Below are 25,648 nucleotides of genomic sequence, written 5' to 3'. Positions count from 1 at the left end.
GCAATGGCTCGGCGCGGAGTGCTCGTTAACGGTTCTGCCGGTCATGATGTTAAAAAAATTACACCCAGGAGCGCCATAAAAACATCTATGTAACATTCGCCCGGAAGATACATATCGACGGAAAATAAAGCTAGGTTCTAAGACGACTGGCCAACGTCTAAACAGAGCTCTACATGCTCTTCACAGTCTCTGCCAAGCCAGTTCTTTTGGTGATCTTTTCAACATCGGGTCGACAAAAACGTTACTGCTTTCCGGCTTCGACCAGAACGCTCTAATTAACTTAATTACATCCAGAAATAGTGAGGTCATGGCTGGGTCTTAGTATCCTCAGACCACGAGGTCACTCCTAAAAACACGGCTACTACTATTTATTGAAATATTATTGTTTTTGCTTAGTAGATAAAAATCATCATCTCCATCGAAGATGGATCAACCCTTCCCCCAACTCCTAGCTCCTCATCCTAGCACAATGAATTCAGATGTTAATTAAATTCAACTCAGGGCATAATAGGGAAGCTAAAAGTTTGTGTAAAAAGATATGAGTTCCAGTCCCGAGACCCCTCCGGATTCTTGAATCTGAGGAAGTAAGACCTCTATTTTCCTTCCGGAAGGCTGTCTTATACCCTTCACCGTTGTTCGCAAAGGCCTTGCAACTATTGTAGCGGCACAATAGTTGCAACTCGGAGCTGTCTCTGCTACTTCTACCTTTTTCTGATTCCGATTCTCAATTTTTTCGTTGTGGTCGTTGTCGCAATTATTGTTGTTGTGTATCTATTTCGGCTTTTCTCCAAATTGGCCGTTTTTGACGTTTCTTAGAATTATTACGTCATCAATTCAATTTTTTTTTTAATTTAGGAATTTCCGAATCCTTCAGTCCTCACGATTTGTCTAATCGTCTGAATAACGCTCTTAATCCTTCAAAACCGCCAATTCGGAAGGTTCGCTGCTAAACACTCGAAATTGTTGCATCTGCATTTTTGTCCATTCTAGTCGAATGTCACAGTCCGTCAGTGATCTCGTACTCAGGGGTCCGGGGGCCATGAGCTCACTGATTCTGCTTATAATTAAGCCTGTGGTCTGGGGTTGCCGAGACCCAGCCATGAGCTCACTGAATCTGCATATAATTAATAGCCTTCAAGCAGTAACAGGTTCGTCGAACCGATGTTACGAAAGACCACTTTGAATTCGCTCTTGTAGAAACGATTGAAAGCACGCAAATTTCTATCTTGACGCTAGCCGATAGTTATAGGATTTAACCTTACTCTCCGTCGTTATGTTCTTTCCGGTGAATGGTTCAACAAGGCTTTAAGCAACATTAAGTTATCAACGTTAGAAGCGCTGCTTATTAGACAGGAGAAGCCAGGACTTAATACAATTGCAGTATTTTGATTTATAAGTTTTTGTGAATAGCGTGTTTGACACTTTTCATGATTTTTGATCTTTCTATAATTAGAAGTTAGATGTTTAAACTTGAAGGTGCACTGAAAATATGCGAAAACGTTTGTTTAATTCACAATTTTAACGTAATCGATCAACTGAATTAGCAAGTTCATCAAGAAATTGAACTGAAACAGATTCTTTTATCAGATTCAGCTAATTGTAATGCAGATTTCTAGTTTCGAAGCATTCTTATCTTCCAATGTTTCAGTTTTGCCATGGTTGTCTCAGGTAGTAAGAATATGCTAAGCGTTGCTAAAACTGGCGCTTCAAAAAGGAAGGCAAACGCAAATTTCAAAAAACTGAACGATAAAGGTTGTAACAAAAATGTTTCGTTTATGAATGTGCATACCCCAGTTTTCCATAGAGGCGAATATTTACAAATTGAAGACGTCGTCAGCGTGGCTGACAGTCAAAACGAAGAATTGTATTTTGCTCAAATACAATTAATTTTACAGAATGATCTACGGGAATGTTTTGTTATTCTGAGATGGTTGATACCGATGTGCGACTACAACGAATTCCGACCTGGTTACTTCAAGCAAGGACCGATTGAGAGTGTTTTGCGGAGAATAGAATGTGTTGGGTTTGTTTGTCATAACCCTAGGCAACCTGAGGTTTTAACGACGAATGAGAAGTCAACATTCTAAAGATCCGTTTTAACAAACTGGATGCTCAATGTTCTATATATTTTGCTATATTTTGATCTTGCTAATATTTGACTATATTAGATTAGTAGTTTGTCCGAAAATTTGTTTGAAAGATTTTCGATTTTGAAGGCACATCAAAAAAATTTTGCGCAGAGTAAAAAACGTTTGAATGCATATTTGTTTTAGATGTTTTTCTTGCCTGAATTTTATCTCTTAATCCTTGCGGTTATCGCCGTAAACAACTTAGTTCACAGGAGTCATTTTTGTGAAGGACTTATGACCTTTTCATCTGGACTCATTTCCTTGAACCCTCATAGCAAACATTTTACCGCTACAAATAGATTTTGTGTTTAGGATTTCCAATCTCTGTCTTGTTCGAAAAATTTTTGTCGTTTAACCAATGGTCGATTGTAATTTTGCTAAAATTTCATGATTTTCCTTTTGGCTTAATAGGTTTTGGCTTATATTATATCGGCTTAGTGGCCTCATATTGCGTCGATTGGCGAGAAAAGAAGTTTTTTTTTGTTTTTGAAGGTGAGAGGGAGTAAATAACTTTTTAGTAGTTTTAATGTTTTTTGAATATTTACTGGCTTTTGAATTAATTTTTTTTTTCGGTGCAATAAGATTTGGCCTATTTAAGATCGGCTTAAGGTCATTATATTGTGTCTTTTGAGGAGCGAAAATGTTTTTGTATGTGTGTGTGTGTTCCCACGGTGAGGGGGACTTAATAAACTTTTAGAAGTCTTGTTGAATTTTTTTTCAGCTTAACGGGTTTCTTCTAAGGTCTTTTCGGCTTTGGTATCGCTTGGTGAATTTTCTATTGATATCAATTTTACATTCTATTGTCTTGATTGTTTTGTTTCAAAAGTAGCCTTATTCATTTTGATAGATCTAGCTTTTTCGGTATTTTCGAATTTGTTTTTCGACCTAACGGCTTTCATATTTTGTATCGCAAGTGGCGCGAAGCTCAGCTTCGCCTCCGTGTAAACATTTACAAGTAAAGAGTTCTGAACGAATTTTGCAATATATATTTCAAAACAGTGTCTGAATCCTCAAAGTTTACCTCGCAGTAGACCTAGCCCAATCTCAACCCCTCCAATCAAGAGTTTTCATTTTTGTTTGCTTTTCAGAAGGGTTGTTATTGGAAACAATAAAATGGACTGACATAGGTTTGGGAACCCTCGAGGTACGCAAAATTCTATACTACTCTTGCTAGTGCAATGGTAATTGGTCGAAATTCCGGGCCTACGTGCTCAATTTTTGTTTCAATTATGGGTGTTGAGTTTTTGCTCATAGTTAAAAGGACGGTCTGACTGAAGATCAAAGCATTCGGTTTGAACTCAAAGGGGGTACTTGGGTTAAACATTCTAAAAAATTATTGGTGATCATGATGGTGATCACTCAGGAACATGCCCCAGTATGTTTTCCAATAAGGTTTGCAGCCGGTTTCTAGACTCTTCTCCCATTATCCATTTCTTTCACTGAATGGTCAAAAATAAAATTGGTAAAGTTAGGTCCAGTTTATAATAAATTCATTTTCTGGAATCTGTGGTTTGACGGCAATGGTCTTTGGGTCAAGTCTGACAGGACCTGTTTTTTTTCGAACGGGACACATTCCGTTTCACTCATAATTGTCAGCTTAATATTTGTCTGCTTATGTTTTTTCTGCTTAGTTGCCTCATCTTAGAGTTTTTTTGTCTGCTGTTCGAGATTTACATTGTAGTTGCTTTAAGTATTTTGATTTAATTCTGCTGATTTATTTCTGCATTTTTTTTTCAATCCATTTCGCACAGAATAGGCTCAAGATGGGGGCAATTTGCTGCATGTTATTGGACTTTAACTGCTCGCGTTTTTTTAGCGCATGGTTTTTCTCGCTTTTTTGGTGGCTTATGTTTGAAATAAAATAGAGCATAACAATTGAACAGGCCCAATTGTGGTTTTCATGCCGTATCAAATCGGAATATACCCTTTTTGGGTTTGCAACTAGTGCAACAAAATCAGTTGAATCGTTTGCTATTGAGATGCTGCTGAATCACTTGACTGAAGTTGATGTGCTACTGACATGATTATTTTCATGAAAATTCAAATTTAACTACTGGGTGCAATGTTTGTTTGTGGGAACTTCCTCGGAATTAAATTTTTTTACGCCTTCATGGAATTCGTCCCAAATTTTTGTCGGCTTACTTGCCGGATGTATTGATTTTTTTGATACTTTTATCCATTCAATGGTTACACAAGATTTTCGTCCGTCTGTTTTTTTTGTCCGTCTGTTTATTTTTGTCGACTTAGATCCCGTATCACGAACTTTCGCTAGATTCTAGATTCAGCTTCCTTTTTTAAAATCTTTATGAATACCACTACTGGTAGTACTTAAGTCGCAAAACTTCTTGCGGAAATTTTGTTACTTTGTTGAAAATTTATCGAAAATATTTGCTTTGTTCAATGTGCACGAAAAAGTCACCTTTTTTGAATGAACGAAACCAACTACACAAGAAACTCTGCTAAAAACTTAAATAATGCAATCATGAAAAATCTATCTCCTTTTTTAATTTCTTCGTTGAAACTTATCTGCTACTTCTTGAGGGCCATGCTGTTTACACTTGCGAAGCTTATTAGTAACATGTGAACCTTCTTTTTTCCAACCTAAGTCTCAAATACTGGTGCGGCACCCCAGTAATGGTGGGGTACTTTTACCGCTTTTTGATAGCATGTGCTTTGATATTCGATTAATAATAAGTTAACACAATTGATGCATTTTTAATTCATCAAATAAACCGAAAAAAGTGATCTGTTTCAAACAAGTTTCACACAACTTAACATTAATGAAAACTCGATTTCAGAAATTTTCTAACTCAATATATCTCGCAATTTTTTGAATGCATAATTTATACATAATATGGCTTTATGCTTTGCGATTTGTTACATACAAACTTAGTGTGGATGTCTTCAGTTTGTAAGTTTGTCTTCATCAGTTTGTCTTCATTCCAAATTATTACATGCAAAATTGAGTCTATTTGTATTTAGTGCCACTTTTGCTGAATGTTTTAGCATATGTAGCTGCTTTTTTGTGACTAGTGTTTGTCGGTTGTTAAGTTTGCGTTGCTGAAAGGAAAGTGTGTAAGACTCAAAATCCCTTGATTGAAGTAGGTCGCAGATTCGAGTATTACACGTAGCTAAGTTTTTGCTAATTCGAGGCTTGTTTCTACTTTTTCTTATTTCACTTGATAGAGCTGCTTTTTGGTCGTGTTATTGCAAGTGTTTGCGAAGCGCAGCTTAGCCTCTGCGTTTAATCCTGTTGCATCGCAAGTCGTGCGAAGCTCAAATTCGCCTGTGTGAAAAAAAAATGGTTAAACTGTTGATGGAGAGAATATCAAATACCTTATATGCCATCTTTATTGCTTGGTTGAAAAATATCGGAGAAATATAGAAATTCAAATTAGGTCAAACGTTCTTAATTTCAGAATAAAATGTTTTCAAAAACCACAGCTGGCCTGGAATGGAAATGATATGCTGCATGCAAACAGATAAATGGTTAGTGAATATTGAATGGGTTTTTTTTCTGAAAAACTGAATGGAAAGTTCTGTGCTTTTTAACTTAGTGCTTTTAAGAAATTGAGTAGCAAGTTATTGTAGTGAAGATTGACTCTTGTGTTGTGGAGTGTTAGGCGTGTGGTTTTAGGTAGTGTTTCACCCAGGAGGAGCAATGTTCCCGAGTCAAAGTACTTGGAACAACGGGGACATGAGCATAGGTGAGCTGGGCTCTTCGCTCATATCGGCTGCAGACTTCCATCATCAGCAGCAGGCGGCGGCCGCTGCACTCGGCGTAGAACAGCTTCAGGACAATGGCACTAACCAACAACCGCATACACCCCAGCAACACCACCAGCTGCCGCCGCTTCACAACCCAAATGTCCTCTCATCTGTGGCGCACATGTTTAAACAGACACCCCCAGACGACCCGACAGAGTACATGCCAGAAGCCAAACGATTAGCATACGCCCCAAGTCCTTTTGTGAATAAAAGTCCGGGCAGTCCTTACTGTGAGAACGGCTCAATCTCTAGCTCTCCCATGAGTGTGGCCGCTGCGGCCTCGTCTCTAGAGGCGTATCATCAGGCTCTTCAGCCCCAACAACATCCCCTGGATCCCTCAGCATTCGACCAAAGTGTGGTACGCACGAACGATCTGGCGTGTGGGGGAGTTGCCACTGCTGCCGGACAGCTGGCTCCTCCTCCACCTGGTCACTACTCGAGCCAGCAGCAGCAGACACCCCACTCAGACCCCTTCAACGCAGTCTCACCATTCACGCAACACTCTTCCACGCCCGGCCATCCTCTGACACCTAATGCGGCGGCCATGCTGGCTCAACAGCCCCCACACTCTCAGCAGTCGCAACACAACGACATGGGTAGTCACGTGCACTCGGCCGCGATGGGCGGACAGCCGCTGCCGAACGTCTCACAGCTAACTGCAAATTACCCACCAATGACCGGCTCGCCTAGAAATTACCTCACACCATCTCCCATAGGTTCTGCTGCTGGAGGCGATGTATCTTCAGCTGCCCTTAACCGGTACGCTTCTGCAGCGGCCGGAGGCGGCACTCCCCTGTACTCACCACAGAGTCTGGCCAATCAAGCGAGTAGGCCGCTAAGTCCAGTCATATTTGCTCACGCACATGGTCCCCCGCCGCCTCACTACCTGCACACAGGTCTTCCAACTCATCAGATGATGTCATCCATGGTGCCCCACCCCTCCCAGTTCCACCCACAGGCAGCGGCCGCAGCAGCCGCCCACGGACTCGGTCCCGCCTCCCTCATGCGCATGGGCTTCCCTTACAGGCTAGTTTTTCTTCGGTCCTATCTTTTCACTATCTTATCAAGTGTTTATTGATTAGTTTTGTATCCGCGCTCACATAAACGGTCATCTGCTGTCGGGCCAAGTTCAAAGTATTTTTCAAGTACTCAAAGGGGTTTTATGCGTTAAAATTGTATCAGTTGATGCAATTTTTCTTCCTTGTACTAGGTTGTAGGTTGAGTAATGTGTAACATATTTCATTAACAGGTACCCTCCGTCTCCGTACTTCGACTTCAGGAGCGGGGGGCACCCCCCGTCGCCATATCACACGTATCACCAGCTTTCCAACGGGCCAAATGCGCCTCCCTTCTTCCGAGATGAGTTCATCAAACCCGGGAGGAAGTCGAGCGGGTCCGGGGGAGGGGGTGGAGGAGGGGCGGGGGGTGCGGTGTTTGCCCAGATGCAGACGAATGAAGTGATCACGTTAGGCGACGTGTGTGACATGAAAGAGCCTGACGATCTCAGCAAGATTGTGCTGGCCAATTGCGATGAGCTTCTAGAAGAGAGGGGCGGTGTGAAGGACTTTGCAACGCGTGTGCTGGAAATTGAGAGCAGACTCTGCTTCTCGCTTCTAAATTTACGACTGAGCGACCCCGTAATGTACATCTACAACCCACTGGACTATGCCAGACAAATACACCAGACATTTGTTCTCAAGTGGGGCTCGAAACCGAAAAGGGTCCTCTTTCTCGGAATGAACCCTGGTCCCTTTGGAATGGCTCAGAATGGCGTAAGAACTAATCTGTGATACAGTTTGGCTCACCTTTTTGTGTCAAAACGAAAGAGAACAGCTTTAGCTATCTGGCGCCGATTTTTGAAAATTCGTAGTATTTGCTTATAATTTTTTTTCTAAACGGCTGGCCTTCAAATAGGAGTGCTTACACTGGAGAGCTTGCTCGCGTTTGTGTGTTAGTACGAACTTCTTTTTTTCCAACCTAACTCGCAAATAAAAGTGTTCATTAAAAGTGTTCAATTATTTGGTGCCACTTTCGCTATAATCACGATCTGTAGCAATGGAAATTTCATAGCATTTGTTCTCTGCTTTGTTTGTGGCTAGTGTTTCAGTTCTTTGAGCGTCAGTAGCACAGATGCGAGGACGTGAGTTTCTTAGTCTCGAGGTTTGATTGCAGAAACCTTCGTTTTTAAAGGCATACGTGCTTTTTTCCTTAGCTCGCTTTTTGCCTGTCTAAAGCCACTTTTTGTCACTTTTTTGCTTGTGTGAAGACCTTATATAGGTCGTGATGATTTTTCTTTCTATTTTTTCAGGAAATCCTAAAGTTCGATGACGCAAAATTTTGATCTTCAGTGATTTGACTTGATTTTTTTTTCAATTCAAATTCATTCACTATAAGGAAGATATAACGCTCTTTTTTACGAAATAAGAAATGGCGCGAAAACCTATGAATGACTTTGAGGTTCGGTAGATTTCTTAACGGAATCATATATATAATAAAGAATTTTTTCATCCCCAAGCTATATCTTATTTTGCAATGCTTTAGTTTTTTTTTTATTTTCTATCCTAAATTCCTTGTTTTTTTCACCAAAATTAGTATCCCAATATTGGGTTCCTCCGAGGGTTTCGTTTTAGGTCAAACCCAAACCTTTCGGAAGTTTTCATGAAACTTAGATTCCCCAAAATTTGAAGTTCTCAGCTCTGTAGTTCGGTATTTTCCGGGAACTTTCAGGGATTGCAAATCTGGCCTCAAAAGATGACTGCTCGAATTCATTTAGTTTCCGAGAGATGACGTTTTTCGTGTTTTTTAAAAGTACTCAAAGAACTTAGATATGAAAAAATTATATAAGTTGAAATTCTCAACCCTAAAGTTGAGTGTTGTCAGGGTACTTTCAAGGTGTGCAATTCTCGCCTCAAATTTTGACTGCTCAAATCTTTTTAGTTTCCGACATGACGTTTTTATAGTTTTTCAAAATATTTTTAAAAAACTTAGATCTTAAAAACTTACAAAGTTTGAATTGTTTAACATTATGTTGGGGTGCTCTCAAAGTTTTCTCAGGATGTTTATCTGCAGGCCAAATATGACAGATCAACGCCTTTTGTTTTCTTAGATATGACGTTTTTATTTTTTCTAGAAAATTTTCAAAAGTTAAATTCCAAAAAACTTACTTGTCAATATTTGAGTTTGTCGACGGTTTGGTGGGCTGATGTCAGGTTACTACCAGCTGATGTAGATGTGGCCTACCATCCTAATATTGTTGCTCAATTTTTTTGAATTTGGCGTTTTGGTATTTCAAAATTTTTCATTAAACTTACAATAAGATAGCGAAAAAAGAGTGACATTTTATGATTAATTAAGCTGGATTGTGAAGCCCATTTATGAATTTGATAATTTTGCATATGAAATTGTTGCATTTTTAAAAAAAATGCAAATTGCAGTTTTATGCTCTCGGCGCATTTTGAAGTTCAAATTTTTTAAACTTGATCTTATTTTTTACTCGAGAATTCAAAAATGATAAAAAGTTTTCAATCATTTTTTTTTTCGGTTTACTTGTTCGCTTGCACTTTTCGAATCTTGTTTTGGCTATTTTTTCAAGTTATTAGCTTTGCTTTTTTTCTGGCTGCGGGTTTGGAGTGTTGTTTTTATGTGGTATCGCAAATGGTGCTTTTCCTCTGTGAAAAAGTTGCTCCGATTAGATTATTCGCAAATGAAATTTTGATTAGTTCATTTCGCTTGTTTAAAGGAAAAGAAACTCCACCAAAAAGTTGCTTAGATTGTTTTTGCTTATATTCAATTTGTTTTTGATTATTCAAGTATTCTTTAAAACGTAATTTTTCAAAAAAAATCGACTTCCGTCTCTTTCTTTCTCTTCATCTTGTATTTCGATGTTTCTGTTGTAACGCTAATTATCCGAAGTTCCGCTTCACCTCTGTATTGAAATTGACAACTTTTCTAATAAAACTTGAAATAGTAGGATATCGTTTGCCTGCGTACTGTTTAATTCAAATCACAATGAATGATATTCTTCTGATTTCACGATTTTCTTTTTAACTGAAAGTCGTTCTGTAAATTGTATTTTGACAAGTTTTGACTTCGTAGAGTTTTCTCTAGGCTTACGATAGCCAGTATGTTCACGATAGCCAGTATGTTTGCCGCTGACTAGACTTATTTTCCCTTATATTACTTAGTTCACAGAATGGTCAAAATTAGAAATTGTAAATTTAGGTTTAATTAACAATGAATTCAAATTTCTTGCGTCTGTGACCTACGTGATCTGAAGGTAAAGCATACGCCTGGGACCTTTAATGTCGTGAGTTTGAATCTGACTGGATTTTTTTTTCAAATGGGAAGTTTTCTGTTTCAAAATTGTCGGCTTATTATCTGTCTAGTTATGTTTTGTCGGCTTAGTTGCCACATTGTAGTTGATTTTTTGCTGTTCGCAATTTACTTTATAGCAGTTTTTTGTTTGATTTATTTCTGCTGGTTATAATTTAAAAAGCCTTGATTTCGAATATTTTTTAGAGTAATGAACGTAGTGAGCACTCTCATATTGGTCTTGGTGAATTTTAGCTTTTTTTCAGGAAAAAGTTTTAAGTTTATTTACTCTCATCTTTAATTTTTTCGCTGTTTGACTTACGATTTCTCATTCAGTTCACTTCATATCTTGTGTTAAAAAAGGAGAAAAACAGTAAAATGTATAAGTCACGAAAAACGTGATCGAGTTCTAATTTCGAAAATGGAATTTAATTATCAGATTTCCCAGTGAAATAAAAATTTTACCTGTAGATCGAGTTTTCTCAAATTGGGTTTGTTTTTTCTTTTTCGAAAAAAAAATACTTATCACAAAATGTTCGAGAAATTTGGAGAGCTTTAAGGGCTTATGTTTTTTCTTTAAAGTTCGAAAGTTGAAGTTTTAAAAAAAAAAACATTTAAACAAAAACGTTCGTCAATCTTTTCCAACTCTTCCGACTGACTCGAACATGTTTTATTAGTTTCTGTGACTTTTTGATTTTTTTTTGGCTGAGTGGCTTCTGTCGCTTTTCTATCCTCTATCTTGCTTTGATATATTTGTGTTGTATCGCAAAGCTTACGAAGCTCCGCTTTGCTTATGTTTAATTTTGCAGCGCTTTTGTTATCAGGACATTCTGTGCTACTTGCCCTTTTTTCAATAAACTTCTTCAAACTTATATAGTTAAATTAAAATTTTCTTAAGTCAGGATTTGTTCAGAAATAAATCCAGTCAACTGGAATCGTTAAGAAGTCAAAAGCCCTGACAAATTTTCGAACGAAAATAAATCGGTTTCATTTGTTTTCCTAAATGTATCAAAGGATTTTGATGACAGTGCGTTTTCCTTTTAAATCTTTTTTTTTTAGTTTTATGCTCTAACTGATCAATTATTACCTGATATGAGTTCTGTTCTGCGTGAAAAAACTATTACTTTTTGAAATATCTACAAAGAAATTGTCGTCGTAATTTCCTGTGCTACTTAGACAGCAACCGAGTACCCTACTTGCGTTTTTTTGGCTTACAAGATTTTCCAGTTCTATTTTCAGACTGCTTCCTTGTTCGCTCATTATTTTGCGAGCGCATAGAAGCAACACTGATATTTTTGCGGTTAAATCAATCCCAAGTTCAATTCTGATCCGTTGTTTGTTCTAATAATGAGCGCAGAATAGTGCAGCAGTGTAGTGTAGCAACTTAATATTACAGTCGAACGCTGGCCGACCCGCCCTATATAAAATACCAGTAAGAGTGTTGTAGCGGGGTAGGGAAAAGAGAGCGAGAGAGTGTGGGTAAATATGAAGGAGGAATAAGGAAAGGGACAACCAGGAGCAGCGTCATCGATAACAGGCTGAATTTGCCCCTTTCGTTTCTCCATGTTCTTTCTGCTTGCTATTACTACTATAACTACTACTTTTCTGTTTCGTTCGTTCGCAGTTTGTATTTGGGTGTTGTGTTGTGTTTGTTCTGTTCTGCTTGTGTATTCTTTCTCTTCAGCTTCAGCACCACGTGACCACATGGCCTGCCTCCTCAGCAAATCCCAATCATAACCAACCCATCATCCATAATACCACAAACCATAACCAACACCCCCTCCTCCCTCCCCCCTCCCCTCCACTAATCACCCACAGCAGCTCCAAATTTAATTGCACTAGTCTCATCTGCTACAGTTAAGCGCCACTTCAGCACAGCTAGGCAAAATAGAACAGAACAAGTACAGCCAAATCAAACATACACCACACGCACAGCAGCAGCAGAAATAAATGAGATGAAAATGTTGGCGATTGGATGGATTATGAATTAATGATAGCAATGGAAAATAAGAACAAGTAAAACCTAACCAGTTATATTCTTCTTCTTTTCTTCTTTTAGAGCGAAAGACAACTGCGAACTAATGGCGGCAACATTGCATGCATCATCTCTCCTTCTTTTCTTATACTTATGGTTTCCCCTTTTCATTCAGATGAACTTAAAAAAAAACTTGGACTCAATAAATCAACGGAATTGGGCACGTATCAAATGGTCGATCCAGCTCTCTTACCGGTCTGACAGTTGCAGATGATGTATAAATAGGTTTCAAACTAAGTGTGTAGCGGCGTGACCAAAGGCTGCCTTTTTGAATTATTTCATCGGATAGCATCAGGCAGTTGTTTTGCAAAATATATTTTTTGTCTCGAACTTAAACCAGTAAAGTAATTTTTATAGCAGTTAACTTGGGGCAGGTTAACTGATACGCCGAGAGGAGCTTTAAATGAAACGAGATCTCACGACCGTGCATTATGCTTGCTCAGTTTTATTAGGAGATGATGCTACACTAGTCAGCGGTCGGTCGGTTCCATGGCAGACATGTGACCTACTGGCGGCCATTGAGAAATGAGATGTAGGCTAGGTGGTGTACGGTAGGATGGAACAATAGTTCGCATTAGAATAAATAGAACATAGAATGGAATGGCATTGGAGGCAGACCGACCGTTCTGGTGCTACTCAAATAGCTTTTTTAGTTCAAGATAAGTTCAATATAATTTATTCTATCTCTTTCTCTAGATTCCATTTGGAGACGGTCAGTTTGTGAAGAACTTCCTGAAGCTGGAGAAAGGGACGGTGACGAAGCCGGCGAGAGAACACCCGAAGAGGCCTATTTGGGGCTTGGAGTGTCCCCAGCGAGAGGTTTCCGGGTCCCGTTTCTGGAGTCTGGTCCAGTCCATCTCCGGACACCCGGACACCTTCTTCGACAACTGCTACGTGTACAACTACTGTCCTCTCGTGTTCCTAGGCATGTCTGGTAAGAACATCACGCCTCCCAGTCTAGGCTCGTCGGCGAGAGAACCCCTGCTGCAAGCGTGCGACAAGGCTCTAGTGGATATCGTGAACTTGATGGGCATTGAGAAGATTGTAGCAGTGGGAAGATTTGTGGAAGAAAGATCGAAGCTGGTGCTGAAAACGGCCAACAGAGAAGACGTTGAAGTCATATTCATAATGCACCCTAGCCCCATCAACCCCAAAGCTAACGCTGGCTGGGAGGGAATTGTTAAAGGACAACTAGAAGAAGCCAAAATAGCGCATTTCTTCCCCCATTTTTATAACCCAATCCCTGTCACCTTCTCAACTACAGCCCAAACAACACAGAGTACCTCGGCTTCAGGATCCAGCACGACCTCCAACGGACCCAGTTCTACTGGAACCAATACCACGGCCGCCGGTTCCAGATCCACAACGTCAGGCGGCACAGCCTCGTCTCAAGCCCAGTCCCAATCGAGCACTAAAGTAAGCCATAGTAGTTCCAAAGATACGTGCATTGTGTCAGCATCCGCTGCCAATCAGCATAGCTCTTCTAATTCTACTTCTTCTCTTAAACGAGAAAGCGGAGGAGACAGCAGCAGCAGGGAATCGGGAACAAGGCATGGTGCAGCGGGACACTCGTTAGTTGGTCAACTGTCAATAGCGAGTGAGGCATCAACATTTGCTGACGAATTCATTAAAGCAGAAGTGACCATAACCAGCAATCAGGTGGCCAATCATGTGCAGTCCTCCCAGTCCCGTGCCACTCAGCAAAACAATGCAGCCACCAATAACAATAACAGACCAGGGGGGCCAAAAGACTCGCGGGGGGGTATTCACACGAAACAGGAACCTCATCCAGATCCACTTGCTCCGCCGCCGGCGCAAAGTGCGGGTAACACGCTCGCAAATTGCAATGTCAAGCAAGAACCAGGCACGGAAAGAAGTGCAATAGATCATCTGATCGCGTCAACGCAGGCCCAACAACACCACCTAAGTCTGAATCATCCTTATGCTAACAGCCAGACGTCACCAGCGGCGGCGGCCGCCACTGCTTTCCAGCCAGGGTCCAGTCAATCACCTTTTCACACTACACACAACCAGCAGGGTATGAGAATGAACGGGGAGCGAACAGGGACAGGGGGAGATGTGGGAGCGAGCGGGGACAGTAGCCAGCAGCACGTGCAAGTGGCAGACCAGCAACAAAGACAACAACACGCCAACCACAATCTCTTCTTCGGATCCAGTTCGCCGCACCAAGTGCAACACAAACTGGCATCCTTCCAGTCAAATATGATGGGGGCAGCCCCCCAGTTGCCTCAACATACTTCCCCCTCCTCATCTCCGCATCCATATTTGGGAGGCTACGGTCACATGCCGCACATCATGCAAAGTCCACATTCCCACTTCCACTCTTTTCCCCCCGTTAGTCACGCCTACGGCCACCCGTCAATGGGACCCCCGATGAACTATGCAACGGGCGCGGAGATGTACCACAACCCCCCGACATCCATGTTTGCCCAGCATCATCCCCACTTGATGCAGCCGCCCGGTGGCCATTTTGCACTAAACTCCAACTATGCGATGCAGCCACTGGACAGATCACAGGAACAGCAGCAGCACTTCGGATCCGCTCCTGAAAACAGCGGCGGCAGTGGCGAAATGGGCTATCAGAGTAATCAATCTGAATCAGCTGGAACCGACGCGGCAAATGGTATGAATATTTTTGCAGTGAACGGGGGATCGAACCAAGCGACGACGACACAGTTTGACTGCTACAACCCTGCTAATAACCCCAACACAAACACGCTATCGAGCATGTTGTCGTGAAGAGCACCACGCAACACACAAACAACTACACACCACACTCACTTAGTCATTCATCACTTAAAGAGAACCACCACTGTGTCACTGCTCAAAGTATCACAGAGTATTAGGAGGAGGCTAATGCAGCAGAGAAATGCACTTCTCTTTCGCCAATCACAAATCAACTGGACAATTCAGCTGATCAACAAATGCTTCATATGGAAACATGCCTCAAAACTTAATCAAAACTTCACTCCTTTTCTCCAAATAAGCTCGTCTTTGATTTAATTGCAGTTGATTCAAAACTTCCGACACTTTTAGACCTACGAGCTGTTTAAAATAAATCAAAAACTAGACAATGTGATTTCTGGTAAATTTTGCTAACTTAATTTTGTCGTTTTTGCTTATAGCTCCTTAAAGCGGTCGGAAGTAACAAACTTATGATTTATTTAAATAGTGAGTGAGCTAACTTGTGGGAGCATACTCTGCACTGTTTCTGAATGTAATAGTACAATGGAATGGAGCTGATAGCTGTTGTAGAACAACTCAGATTAGACAATACAACAACCTATGATGACATGAGTGGTTTGAATTAGTAGTGGTTGCAGTTTGAATGGTGATCGTGTCTGCAGGGAGGAGGGAGATTCTTCTCAGTTCACTTGCTGATTTAGTGAATGATCCGATCCAAACGCAACTTATGGTGACAGCGTCACAGCATAAACAAAACGAAATTGAGCTGGTCCAAAAGCGAAAGCGTCTTGCGCTGAACTTTTCATGCTGCCATGCGTTCGTTCGTGTTGCTGTGGTGCTTCGAGTATGCGAATAGCAAAGAGGTGGACATGACTGGTCGTTGTCGGTCGAAGGGTCAATGATGCCTCTGTTATCCATGATCACTTGCTACGATGTGTATAGGTCGCAATAATATAATATAATGTAATGTAATCTGCGTACACTTCACTATACATTGTCTCATCATTCTCACTTTAGTTGTCGTCCGAATAGTGCAATGTCTGCAATTAGTATTCTTCCTATTTTGTATGTATCTTTTTCTGTTCTATTCTCTTCAAACCTAGCCCCCCTAGTAGCCAATCAGTTGCCAAGTGCAGTGCAAAGAGGACAAACCCCCTTCTATCACCCTGTGGAACCTCCCTGTCCTGAACAAATGTTCACCTGATTTAATCACTCTTTCCCTCCTCCTCCTCCTACCTTGGCTGGTGACGCTATTTGCTTTGCTCTCCATGACAACTCTTCTCTCTCTCATCCAAGCTAGTTTTTTCTCTCCATCTCAAAAGAAACTCAACTAAATTAGATTTATTTTATTTTGTCATAATCATCGCTTTTCAACCGTCCTATTTAATTGCCAAATTATTTATTATTTATTCTGTTGCTTCGAACAGTGAGTAGTTTCGATTTTGATTCATTTTGATGTTATGATGATTAGCATTAGTTTTTGGGTCGTTTTGTTTTGAACCTGGTTCATAATATTGCTGGCATCATTTTGTTGGCTCTTTAAATTCTTCGCAGCTCCTCGAGAGCGTTTTGATGAGAATACGATTAGCTATACTTGTAAATACTATTTTACAAAGTTGTGATCTTAACTTAGTTGCTGCTACTCTTTTAATATTTTATTATAACAACAAATATTCGCATCTCTATTCAAATCGTGGGTCTTCAAAATGGTCTTCTTTTACTTTGACTGCAGTTGTAAGTTAGAACTGAAGTCGCATCTGGTTTTGCTAGTTCGCATTTGTTGTAGATTCACTTTGTGCAAGTCATTTGGCACAGGCTCAATCCTCCGAACATTGATCTGATTTGTGGATGAAATTCATCTAATGTGAGGGTTGATGTTGCCAGCAAATTTTGTTTTACTTTTGTAAATTCATTTGTATCAAATATATGGACGTTTAGCCAGAAAATTCATTTTATCTTACATTCATTTTGCAATAAGGAGCTTCGTGTTTAGTCTTAACTCTTAGATTGATGTGATTACACTTGTGATTAGCAAGCGAACGTTATAAAACCGGAATCTAGACTTTTTTGGATTAACAACTTGTTTAATAGAATCACTTGTATCTTGGTTCATAATGAATTCTTAGCGTTTACCGGGCAAATTAGCATGGGTTAAGTTAACGAATAAGCCTAGGACGGCAAAGTCCTGGGTTCAAATCTGACAAGGATTGGACTAACGAACTAGTTTTGTTTTGGGTCGTTTCAAGGAAAACACAATTTTAACACTCCCCTCTGCACTTTTCAAGTTGGTTGTATGTTTACCAATCGGTTTGTTGATTTTTTTTCCGTTATGTAAAACTTCTTCGTAATTCATTGGAAAAATATTAGTTTTTCCCAGTAACTAATTTTCAATGAAGGGGTATCAATTGAAAAACCGCCTACTCCCCAAGAGTCTCTTTTCACCTGACCCCTTTATTCACAGCGTTCGCAAAAGTCTGTTGCGGAATATTTGACCCATATTTTTGATTTTTTTTCTCGAAAACGACCCCTTTCATAATTGAGTTTTTGGTTTCAATGAATAGAGCGGCTTTGAAAAGCTCTTCGCAAAAGTGGCTACGTCCAAATTCTTATTGTCAATTTTTGACCAATTTTTGACCCTAGGAAAAGTCAATTTTTGATCGTTTCTTAAACTTTTTGAATGGTATCGAAAACTATCTGCCATATCTGAGATTTTGGGTTCAATTCAAAGAACGGGTTATGGGAAGCTTTTTTTGCTTATGTGACTACGTCCACATTTTTCTGACACCAAAAGTTATGGCCCTCAGAAATTTTGATTTTTGACCGTTTTTCTTTTACTGAAAATATTTGACTTTTCTCGAGAACTACCCTTCCAAATCTGAGATTCAAGCTTCAATCGAAATAAGAGTTTGCGTGAGTTCCTTCTACATAAGCGGCTTCGCTTTGATTCTCGGAAATGTCAAATTTATGGCTTGTTGAACGTTTTTTCGACTTTTCTCGCTAACTATGCTGCCAAGACGGATATCATTGCTTTAATCGAAACAGCAGAGTGTTGAAAGCCTACGTTTTTAAACGGCTATGCCCAGTTTGCTTAAGAAAAAAATCATGGCCATAACACCAGTCAAAGTTTTGAAACTGCGACAGTTTTCAAAAAAATTTGGCCTTACGCGAAAAACACCTCCCAAATTTTAAGGTGGTGTTTAATCAAAAAACCCGGTTTCCTGAGTGTGGGAATATTTTCTGCTTAAGCGGCCACCACTTGCTTGTACAGAAAAAAAATATATGGATTTTGGAAACTTTTTTATAACCGTTTTTTCTTAGAGTTTTCTACTTTCATAGAAATTCTTTGATTTTTTTTAGTTTACGCAACCAAATCTGGAATGAAACGTTCAGTTGAAAGAACCGGTTGTGATAAATGTTCCTGCCGCAGCAGTGACGCCTTAACTTTTCGTAGGAGAAAAGTTAGCTCTTGAGAAAATTGATCATCTCAATTTTTTACTCTTCGTACTGATTGTAGTAGAGAAACAACTAAGGTTTTAAGCAAAGTCCAAATTTTGAAATGACATTTTTCGTGACGCATCTCTACGGCATTTTAATTCAATGTCAAACTCGGGACTCCAGCGTTAGCTGGGCTCCTAGATGTTTATCGTGACCTATGAAAGCTTTGGTTTACATAGTTATTTTTAAGGGTAATGAAGAAATATAAACACATTATAGTTCTTGCTGATTTTTTTTTTCAGGAAAACGTCTTAAAATATTGATGCACTTAGGTATAATGCACTTTTTGATTTCGACTGAATTCATCTGCTGGAAGTGACCTAAATAGAACTCTCCAAATAGGAATGTAGAAATGGCGCAAAAAAAACGTGAACGATTTCTAGTTTCGAAAGTGGAATTTATTTTTAAGATTTCCCAGCGGAATAAAAACTTTTCCTATTGATCCAGTTTTCTCAAGTTGGGTTCACGTTATCAAAAAAGCACCAATCATAAATTGTTCCAAAAAGTGCTGAGAGCTAAAAGGGCATCTATTTTTTTCTTTGAAATTCGAAAGATTTTTTCAAGAAAGTCAGTTTGTTTTTTTGTTTACTTGCGGTCATTACTCTTTTCCAATCTTTGATTGGCTATTTTTTCATGCTCTCCTGTAAAACTTGCTCTCCTGTACACATATGAAAAGTGTGAAAAGAGTTAACTATGCGAATGTTCAGGTTTGGGCTCTACCGCTCGGTTGAGTTGAGGTTATGACAAAACTGCTCGAGTCAGGGCAAAGTCTTGAAAAATGCGACTGCCATTGAACGTCTTTAAAACAGTTTTTTGATAACATCATTGAGAAAGTGTTAAAGGTAAATTTTGTTTTGGGTTTTTGAAACTCGCTCACACACGCTATGCCCAGTACAAAATTATTTTTTTTTGCGTATAGTAATGTAATAATAACACCAAACCTGATCTCAATTCAATTTGAAACAATTTAAGAGCGGAATAAAAATCCGCTCACGCGCTAATAGCGAGAAATATCTCATGCGTTAATTGTCCGTATAGGCAATTTCAAACTCGTGCCTCCAGCTTTAGCTGGACTCTTAGATGCTTGTCGTGACATACGAAAACTCCAATAACTTTCAACAAATGATTATAAAAAAATATCTATTCAAACTTGTGCTCAGAATATAACTGATTTTCAGGTGATAAAATTGTTTTTGTAATTTTGTTGAAAAGTGGAGAAAAACCACCCGAGCACAAATATTCTATCATTTTCTTCGAAATTCGGACTAATTACGTTTGCGATTGGTCTTTTCAGTTCATTATCTTTTTAAAGTGTCGATGATGAATGTACAATGACACGTATAACGTTGTCATGATTTTTTTCAAGATCAAGTCATTGAATTAGATTTTAAGTTTAAATTTGATTTTCGCGGCTTGACTTCGGATTTCTTTAGAAGTTCAATTTGTTTTCATTTGCTAAGAGGACGGCAAATATAGCCTTTTAATCATGAAAGTTCAAATTGTACAGCGAAACCTGCATCAATTCTGGTTTGAACAATAGAACAAAGTTTTCTTCATTTATAGCGGAAAAAAATCTATCGATCCAGTTTTCTCAGTTTTGGTCAGTTTCATTTACAAAAAATGAATCGTAGGATAATCATAACTTTCATAGAGCTACAAGGTGAAAAAAATAAATTATCTGAAGCCCGAGGATTTAATCTTTAAAGCTTTTGCGAGCTCATTGACACTTTTACAGTTGACTGTAGGCTGTGAATACACTTGTCTTGTAATCAGGAACTAGAATTTTTTCCGTCAACAACTTTTTTTTACATATCCTTTTCTTCTTTTCTTTCTTCTTTTCGAGTCCTGGCCGGAGTTGGAGTCGCTTTTTGTTTTCTCTTCGAGTCCTGGCAGGGGTTTGAGTTCTGGCCAGATTTTTTTCAGTATCAAAGAAGTTGGAAAAAAAACAATCCGAGAAAAATTGAGTTGTCAATTGTCGGCTCAAGTTTTTTCGGCTCAAGTTTTGTCGGCTAATTTGCCACATAACAGTTTTTGCTTGTGCTGTAATAAATTTACTCTGCAGCTGCAAGTGCAATTGTTTGTTGCATTCAATTTTCAGAAGGGGACTGGAAATATTTTTAAAAATCATGTTTTTTCTTTCCGTTCTGTTTGTGTCTGCTTAAAGATTGTCTGCTTTGTTTCCCCTTTCATAAATGTTGTTGTTAACTTCCGTTGTTAATCCCCAGAATAAAATTCTACCGAGACAAGCAAAAATAAAAATTTCGGCGGATCATCTATTTTTTTTTCCGACTTCTAGTGTTTTTGTTCCGTAAGTAACGGAATATTCGTGCTCGGGGTGAGTTTTTTTCAGACAAATTTCGACTAGTCATTTTTGACGGATTTTTTATAAACATTTGAAAAATATTGTTGTCTTGAGGTTAAGTTCGAAAAGATATTTCACCTGTCATCATTTTTTGTAACGTTATGGGGGTTTAAAGATTGCCACTTTGACCAATTTGGGACAATTAACGCGCGATTTATTTCGCGCTTTTAACGCGTCAGCGAGATTTAATCCGTCTTAGAAATCGTTCCATATTGGTGCAAGGAATCTTATTTGCCATAAATGACTTGTTACTCGAAGCGATTTCTTAATATGACGTGTGGGCAGGGGCTGATTTAGGGAGGGGGCGGCGGGGGGATGGGCGGACGCTCCCTTCCACTCTGGGATTCGACCCCCTGCCGACCCAAAGGGTCCCCCCTTTGGTACTTTTAAGAAATCCAGTTTTGGCCGACCAACCCTAAAATTTTTCTAAAGGCGTCTTTGGCGCCAATATATACTAAATTTAAGGGGGAGCGCGCGCCGAAAAAACGCAATTTTTTGGTCAACATTTTCCAAAAAGTGACTAAAAATGCCTTTTCTGGACTGTTTTTTCAAAATTTTGCCTGCGGCACAGAAAATTTGGCCAAAATAGGGACTAAACAGGCTTAGGGAGAGCTCGAAAAATCAACTCGGTCGACCTAAAAAAAGCTCGACAAAAATTTCGAAATTTTTTTGAAAATTCTCCCCCCCCCCCTCGAGAAAATCCTAGATCCGCCCCTGCGTGTGGGGGATGTTTTACAAAACATCTAAAGTTTTTTTTTCAATTTTCCAATTTTATTTACATTTAAACTTTTAAGTTATTACTGCTCCCTAGACCTTAAAAGGCAGTCGGAACATTCAGCGCTTCGCCCTGATATGAGCAGTCTTCTCTATGTTTCGGTTGTATTGCAAGTGGCGTGAAGATCTGCTTCGCATCTGTGTAGAAACTTTTGAGTTTATTTTGTCGCTTTCGTCGTCACAGTTCTATCCACTAGCTCCGCTTTGCCTCGGTGTTTCAAAAGTTTTGAATCTCAATACACAACATACTGCATGGTGGTTAACATACATACTGCTTAGTTAACTTCATGGTTTAGTAAATATTTTTAAATTTTAAAATAAGAACTGCTGCTGAAATCCTTGTTTTCACGATTAAATCAAGAACGATTTCTGTTGATATCTGTTGTTGATGATTTTTAGGCTTCCGGGTTTTCGAAAGAAGCATTTTCGGTTCAGTTTCTGGTCAACTTCTTTCAATGGTAAAAATTGAATTTTTCATAAGGAAAGAAATTATGAACTGTTCCTATCACTCATGTTTTTGGCACAAAGCTGGATTTTTAGCTTTTTTGTACCATTTTTCCCCACCAGATAATTAGATATGTTCAGTTTTGGCGGTACGGTACGGTGTCACTTTTGACCATTGTCTAAGGTGTTTAATTCGACCTCAGTCGAGCAAGGGCGATTAAAATGAGCGAACCATGTTCGATAACGCTCGGCCAGGATCCATGCATGAATTGATCATGATTGTTATACTAGAAATTCAACTGAACAAATTTTCATTTTTGTTTGATTTATAAATTTTTATCAGAAATCTTGGGTTCCTTTTGTTAAAATTCCTTGAAAAGTCTTTGTAAATAAAAACCTTTGAAATCGATTGATTGCAACCTTTGAGAGGCCCCGATTGATTGCATCATCAACTTAAACCGGAGCTAACAAAAAAATACCCAGTAACTGTTGTTCAGAGTAGTAATTCAATTTGCGGAAAACAGAAAGTTTTGGTCGAACTGAGAGAAGACTGGGATAACTATTTCTAACAACAAGATACAAAATTACAATACAAACCATAGTAATAGCAACTTTATCATATGGCGACAGAGATAATCGCTTTTCTTCGGCAAAATTCTTAATAAAAAAATGTTTAGGCACATAGAAGCTACAGCCTTAGTTCGATTATCTGAAATTCAGCATGTCAAAAACGGACTTTACTTCATGTTTACTTCAAACTCTGAACCACTCAACGACTCAGCGTCAAAGTTTTGCCAGGAGACAAAAAGTATCACAGCATCGAGAAGCTCATTAAGATATCAAACACAATCTTACGTGGACATCCTTTCCTTTCTTCGTTAAGGACTCACACATTAATAGGCAACAACCTGAACTTGCTGAGATCAGTTATAGTTTTCTATGAAACAAGCAATCCATGAATTTTCCACAATTTTGACGTCATCGCCACTTAACACAACCGAACCCGATTTCTGATCTATCATGAACGGAACCGGCTGGACGCTTATGTTTTTCGGTAATTTTCAATACCTGACTCCACGCATGACAGCCAACTAACCTCAATATGACACTCTGAAAGTAAAAAATGTATGGAGCGACAATTCATTGTGGTCTCTGTCGCAATTTTAATTTGTCTCCCCATCACTACCCCATCTCAAGTAAGCATTTGTTCACAGGACATTTTTTGGGTTCAAAAAGATATTTTCTGACAATTACCAAAAATTAATACCAGTTCTGCTTTCAATAGGTAACTGAGGAAGTTCATGCTCAAATAATGTCTTACTTTGAAACTTCGGAAACTGAAAAACAAAACGAAACTCTGCATTTTAGAATTTTCCCATATTTGAAAAATTATATCTGGAGCCCCTGCAGACAAGCTTGTGCAGTAATCTGCTCGTTAACATAAGGTTTCGTGCTAGCTTTTGTTCATTATGAGAGCTCATGTATTTTTGTTCCGAGCATTGAAAATTGGGAGGAACTTTGTATTCAGGTGTGTTTTAGTTTTTTTTTCAACTTTTTGTTTTCCACACAAAATCAGCTACCTAAAACAATCATCGGACAGGGTTGAGTCTTATATCTTAATGAAGCCCTTCAGTCATAATTCGAACGACATTTGAAAAATGCACAAAAATTTTTCACAACGTCGAGAAAAAATCGGTTTCAAATTTTTCATTTTTGGTCTAACTTCGAGCTGATTAGTCAGGTAGTTACTAATCGCAATAGCTTATTTAAGCTTATTTAAAGCCGTGAAACTTACTTTTTCTTCAAGCAAAGGTAATTTTTGTTAGAATTTTAAGCGCAATTTTGGGAATCAAAAACTTGGAAATTTAAAAAATTCCCGCCAAAAATTTAGAAAAAATTTTTGAACTTTTTTTCGTTTTTTGGTCCTTATTCGTCAAAAATTGTTTTCCAGTTCATCGTTTCTACGATGACTCTCAAATATGCCAAAGTTCTTTTATATCGTTCAGATTTTTTTTATTCAGAACATGCAAAAAAAAACGACATCAATTTGAGAAAACAATTTGACAATTTTGTATTTTTTAAGACTGTGGTCGGAACATTCTGTGCTACTTGCACAATAACCGGCTACTCTTGTTTATACTGTCTATTGTGTGCAACTGAATATAGCATCAGCTACAAACATAGTTGTTTGAAAATTGTTTTTAAGGTTTTGGATAATTATTACCTCGAGAGAAACCAAGCTCTCCTTTAGTTCAAAAGTTGTACCGCTAAACGTATCTTCATTGAACAGGTTTTACAACATTGGCGTTTTTTTTTTGAATTACTAACCTTGGTTATATCAGGAAATAATGAGCCAGAAATAATATTTTAAACCGATTGGTAATGTTATCAGTCGGCTTAGTTATAGCAATATCTTTGGGTTCGTTTTTGTCAATGTCTTGCAGATTGTCTTGTCAGATGCTTAAATCTGATACTTAAGTGCTGTAATTGCAAGTAACTTACCAAGTGCGCTGAGACAAAATGCAATTAGCAGTAGTCCAAGTAGAGACCCTGTGGCACACTAGTCTGAAAAATTTTTTCAACAGAATGCGATCTGTTGCTTAGCACTGTTTAGCGTCTATTTCTGAAATAAACCTATATTTGATGTTAAGACGAGTCATTCAGCTTCTTTCTTGTTATCAAAATGAGCTCCGTGAATCTACAGTGAAGTTTGACGAAAGCTGCTCATAGCTTCAGTCCTAAGACAAGAACATTGTGATGTTTTTCAAATATTATCAGAAAATCATCAGAATTAGTGAGCCAGACCATTACAGCGGCGTTGTTGTTGCGATATACCGATTGCCTTTGATCTATTATTTTGAACCTTACTTCATGAGTAATCAAATAACTGTATAAAAGTTGGTCTCTCTAAAACCTAGTTAAAGAAAACAAGATTTTAAACAGATCGGTAGGAACCTGAAGTTTAAGTAGAAAGCTTTTTTCTACAAAAGCACACTTGCTACAAAAGCACAGTTGGCAGTCCTGACTAATGCAGAGTTTCGGGAATCCTCGGATGAAGTTGCCGATAAGACTCAATTCAGCGCTTTATGCACTCCTACTTCTCTTAAATTCTGAAACTTGAAAGTGGGCTCTTATCCGAAATCATTCATTTGGTCTAACATAATGTTATCATTTGACAAAGAAATACTACAGTTTTTGATGTTCCTTACTTTGCCATTTTAGCCACTCAATAGTTGCTAAATGTATATGCAAGGACAAGATTGCATTATAAATCGATTCGATATTTTATTCCTCGTTTTTCTCGGAGAAAAAAATTATTCCCATCTCGCTTCAGTTTTCTTAGCTCTACTTTTTTCTGCTTTTCTTTGTTTTTAAGCTCTGTAAGTTCCCCGTCCTAGATTTCGTAAATGTTAAAAAAGTTTTTTCTTTTTTGGGCATATGCTTATCTGCCATTTTTCCGCTATTTCCTGAAGAGCGTTCGGACCTTACCTTCCTCTGCAGATTTGGCGAAGGAGATCATTAGTAAGTTTGCCGTATTATCAAAAGAAAAGTGTTGCATTTTAAAACGGCGCTGTTTTCTTTGTGTTGGTTTCATAAAAAAATTTTGGCGCATCAAAGAGAAGG

The 25,648-nt window shown here is 38.8% G+C and overlaps 1 protein-coding gene across 1 annotated transcript; it reads left to right on the top strand.

Annotated features, from left to right (window-relative positions):
- Positions 1–5,546: 5,546 nt before the first annotated feature.
- On the top strand, positions 5,547–16,883 carry LOC134843668 (uncharacterized). Its single transcript, XM_063859878.1, has 4 exons — positions 5,547–5,618; positions 5,767–6,923; positions 7,147–7,669; positions 12,940–16,883. Exons 1-4 carry the CDS (start codon positions 5,616–5,618, stop codon positions 15,001–15,003), a joined length of 3,747 nt encoding a protein of 1,248 aa, XP_063715948.1. The 5' UTR covers positions 5,547–5,615; the 3' UTR covers positions 15,004–16,883.
- The last annotated feature ends 8,765 nt before the right edge of the window (positions 16,884–25,648 follow it).

This window comes from Symsagittifera roscoffensis, chromosome 4 (assembly GCF_963678635.1).
Source record: "Symsagittifera roscoffensis chromosome 4, txSymRosc1.1, whole genome shotgun sequence".
NCBI lineage: Eukaryota > Metazoa > Xenacoelomorpha > Acoela > Convolutidae > Symsagittifera > Symsagittifera roscoffensis.
Note: the sequence above shows the minus strand (reverse complement) of the source record. Positions and strands in the feature narration are given on the sequence as shown.

Excerpts from the sequence above, each read along its gene's own strand:
- LOC134843668 (XM_063859878.1), top strand. Across the intron at positions 6,924-7,146 it reads CGCATGGGCTTCCCTTACAG|GTACCCTCCGTCTCCGTACT; the intron begins GCTAGTTTTTCT and ends TTTCATTAACAG. Across the intron at positions 7,670-12,939 it reads TTGGAATGGCTCAGAATGGC|ATTCCATTTGGAGACGGTCA; the intron begins GTAAGAACTAAT and ends CTCTTTCTCTAG.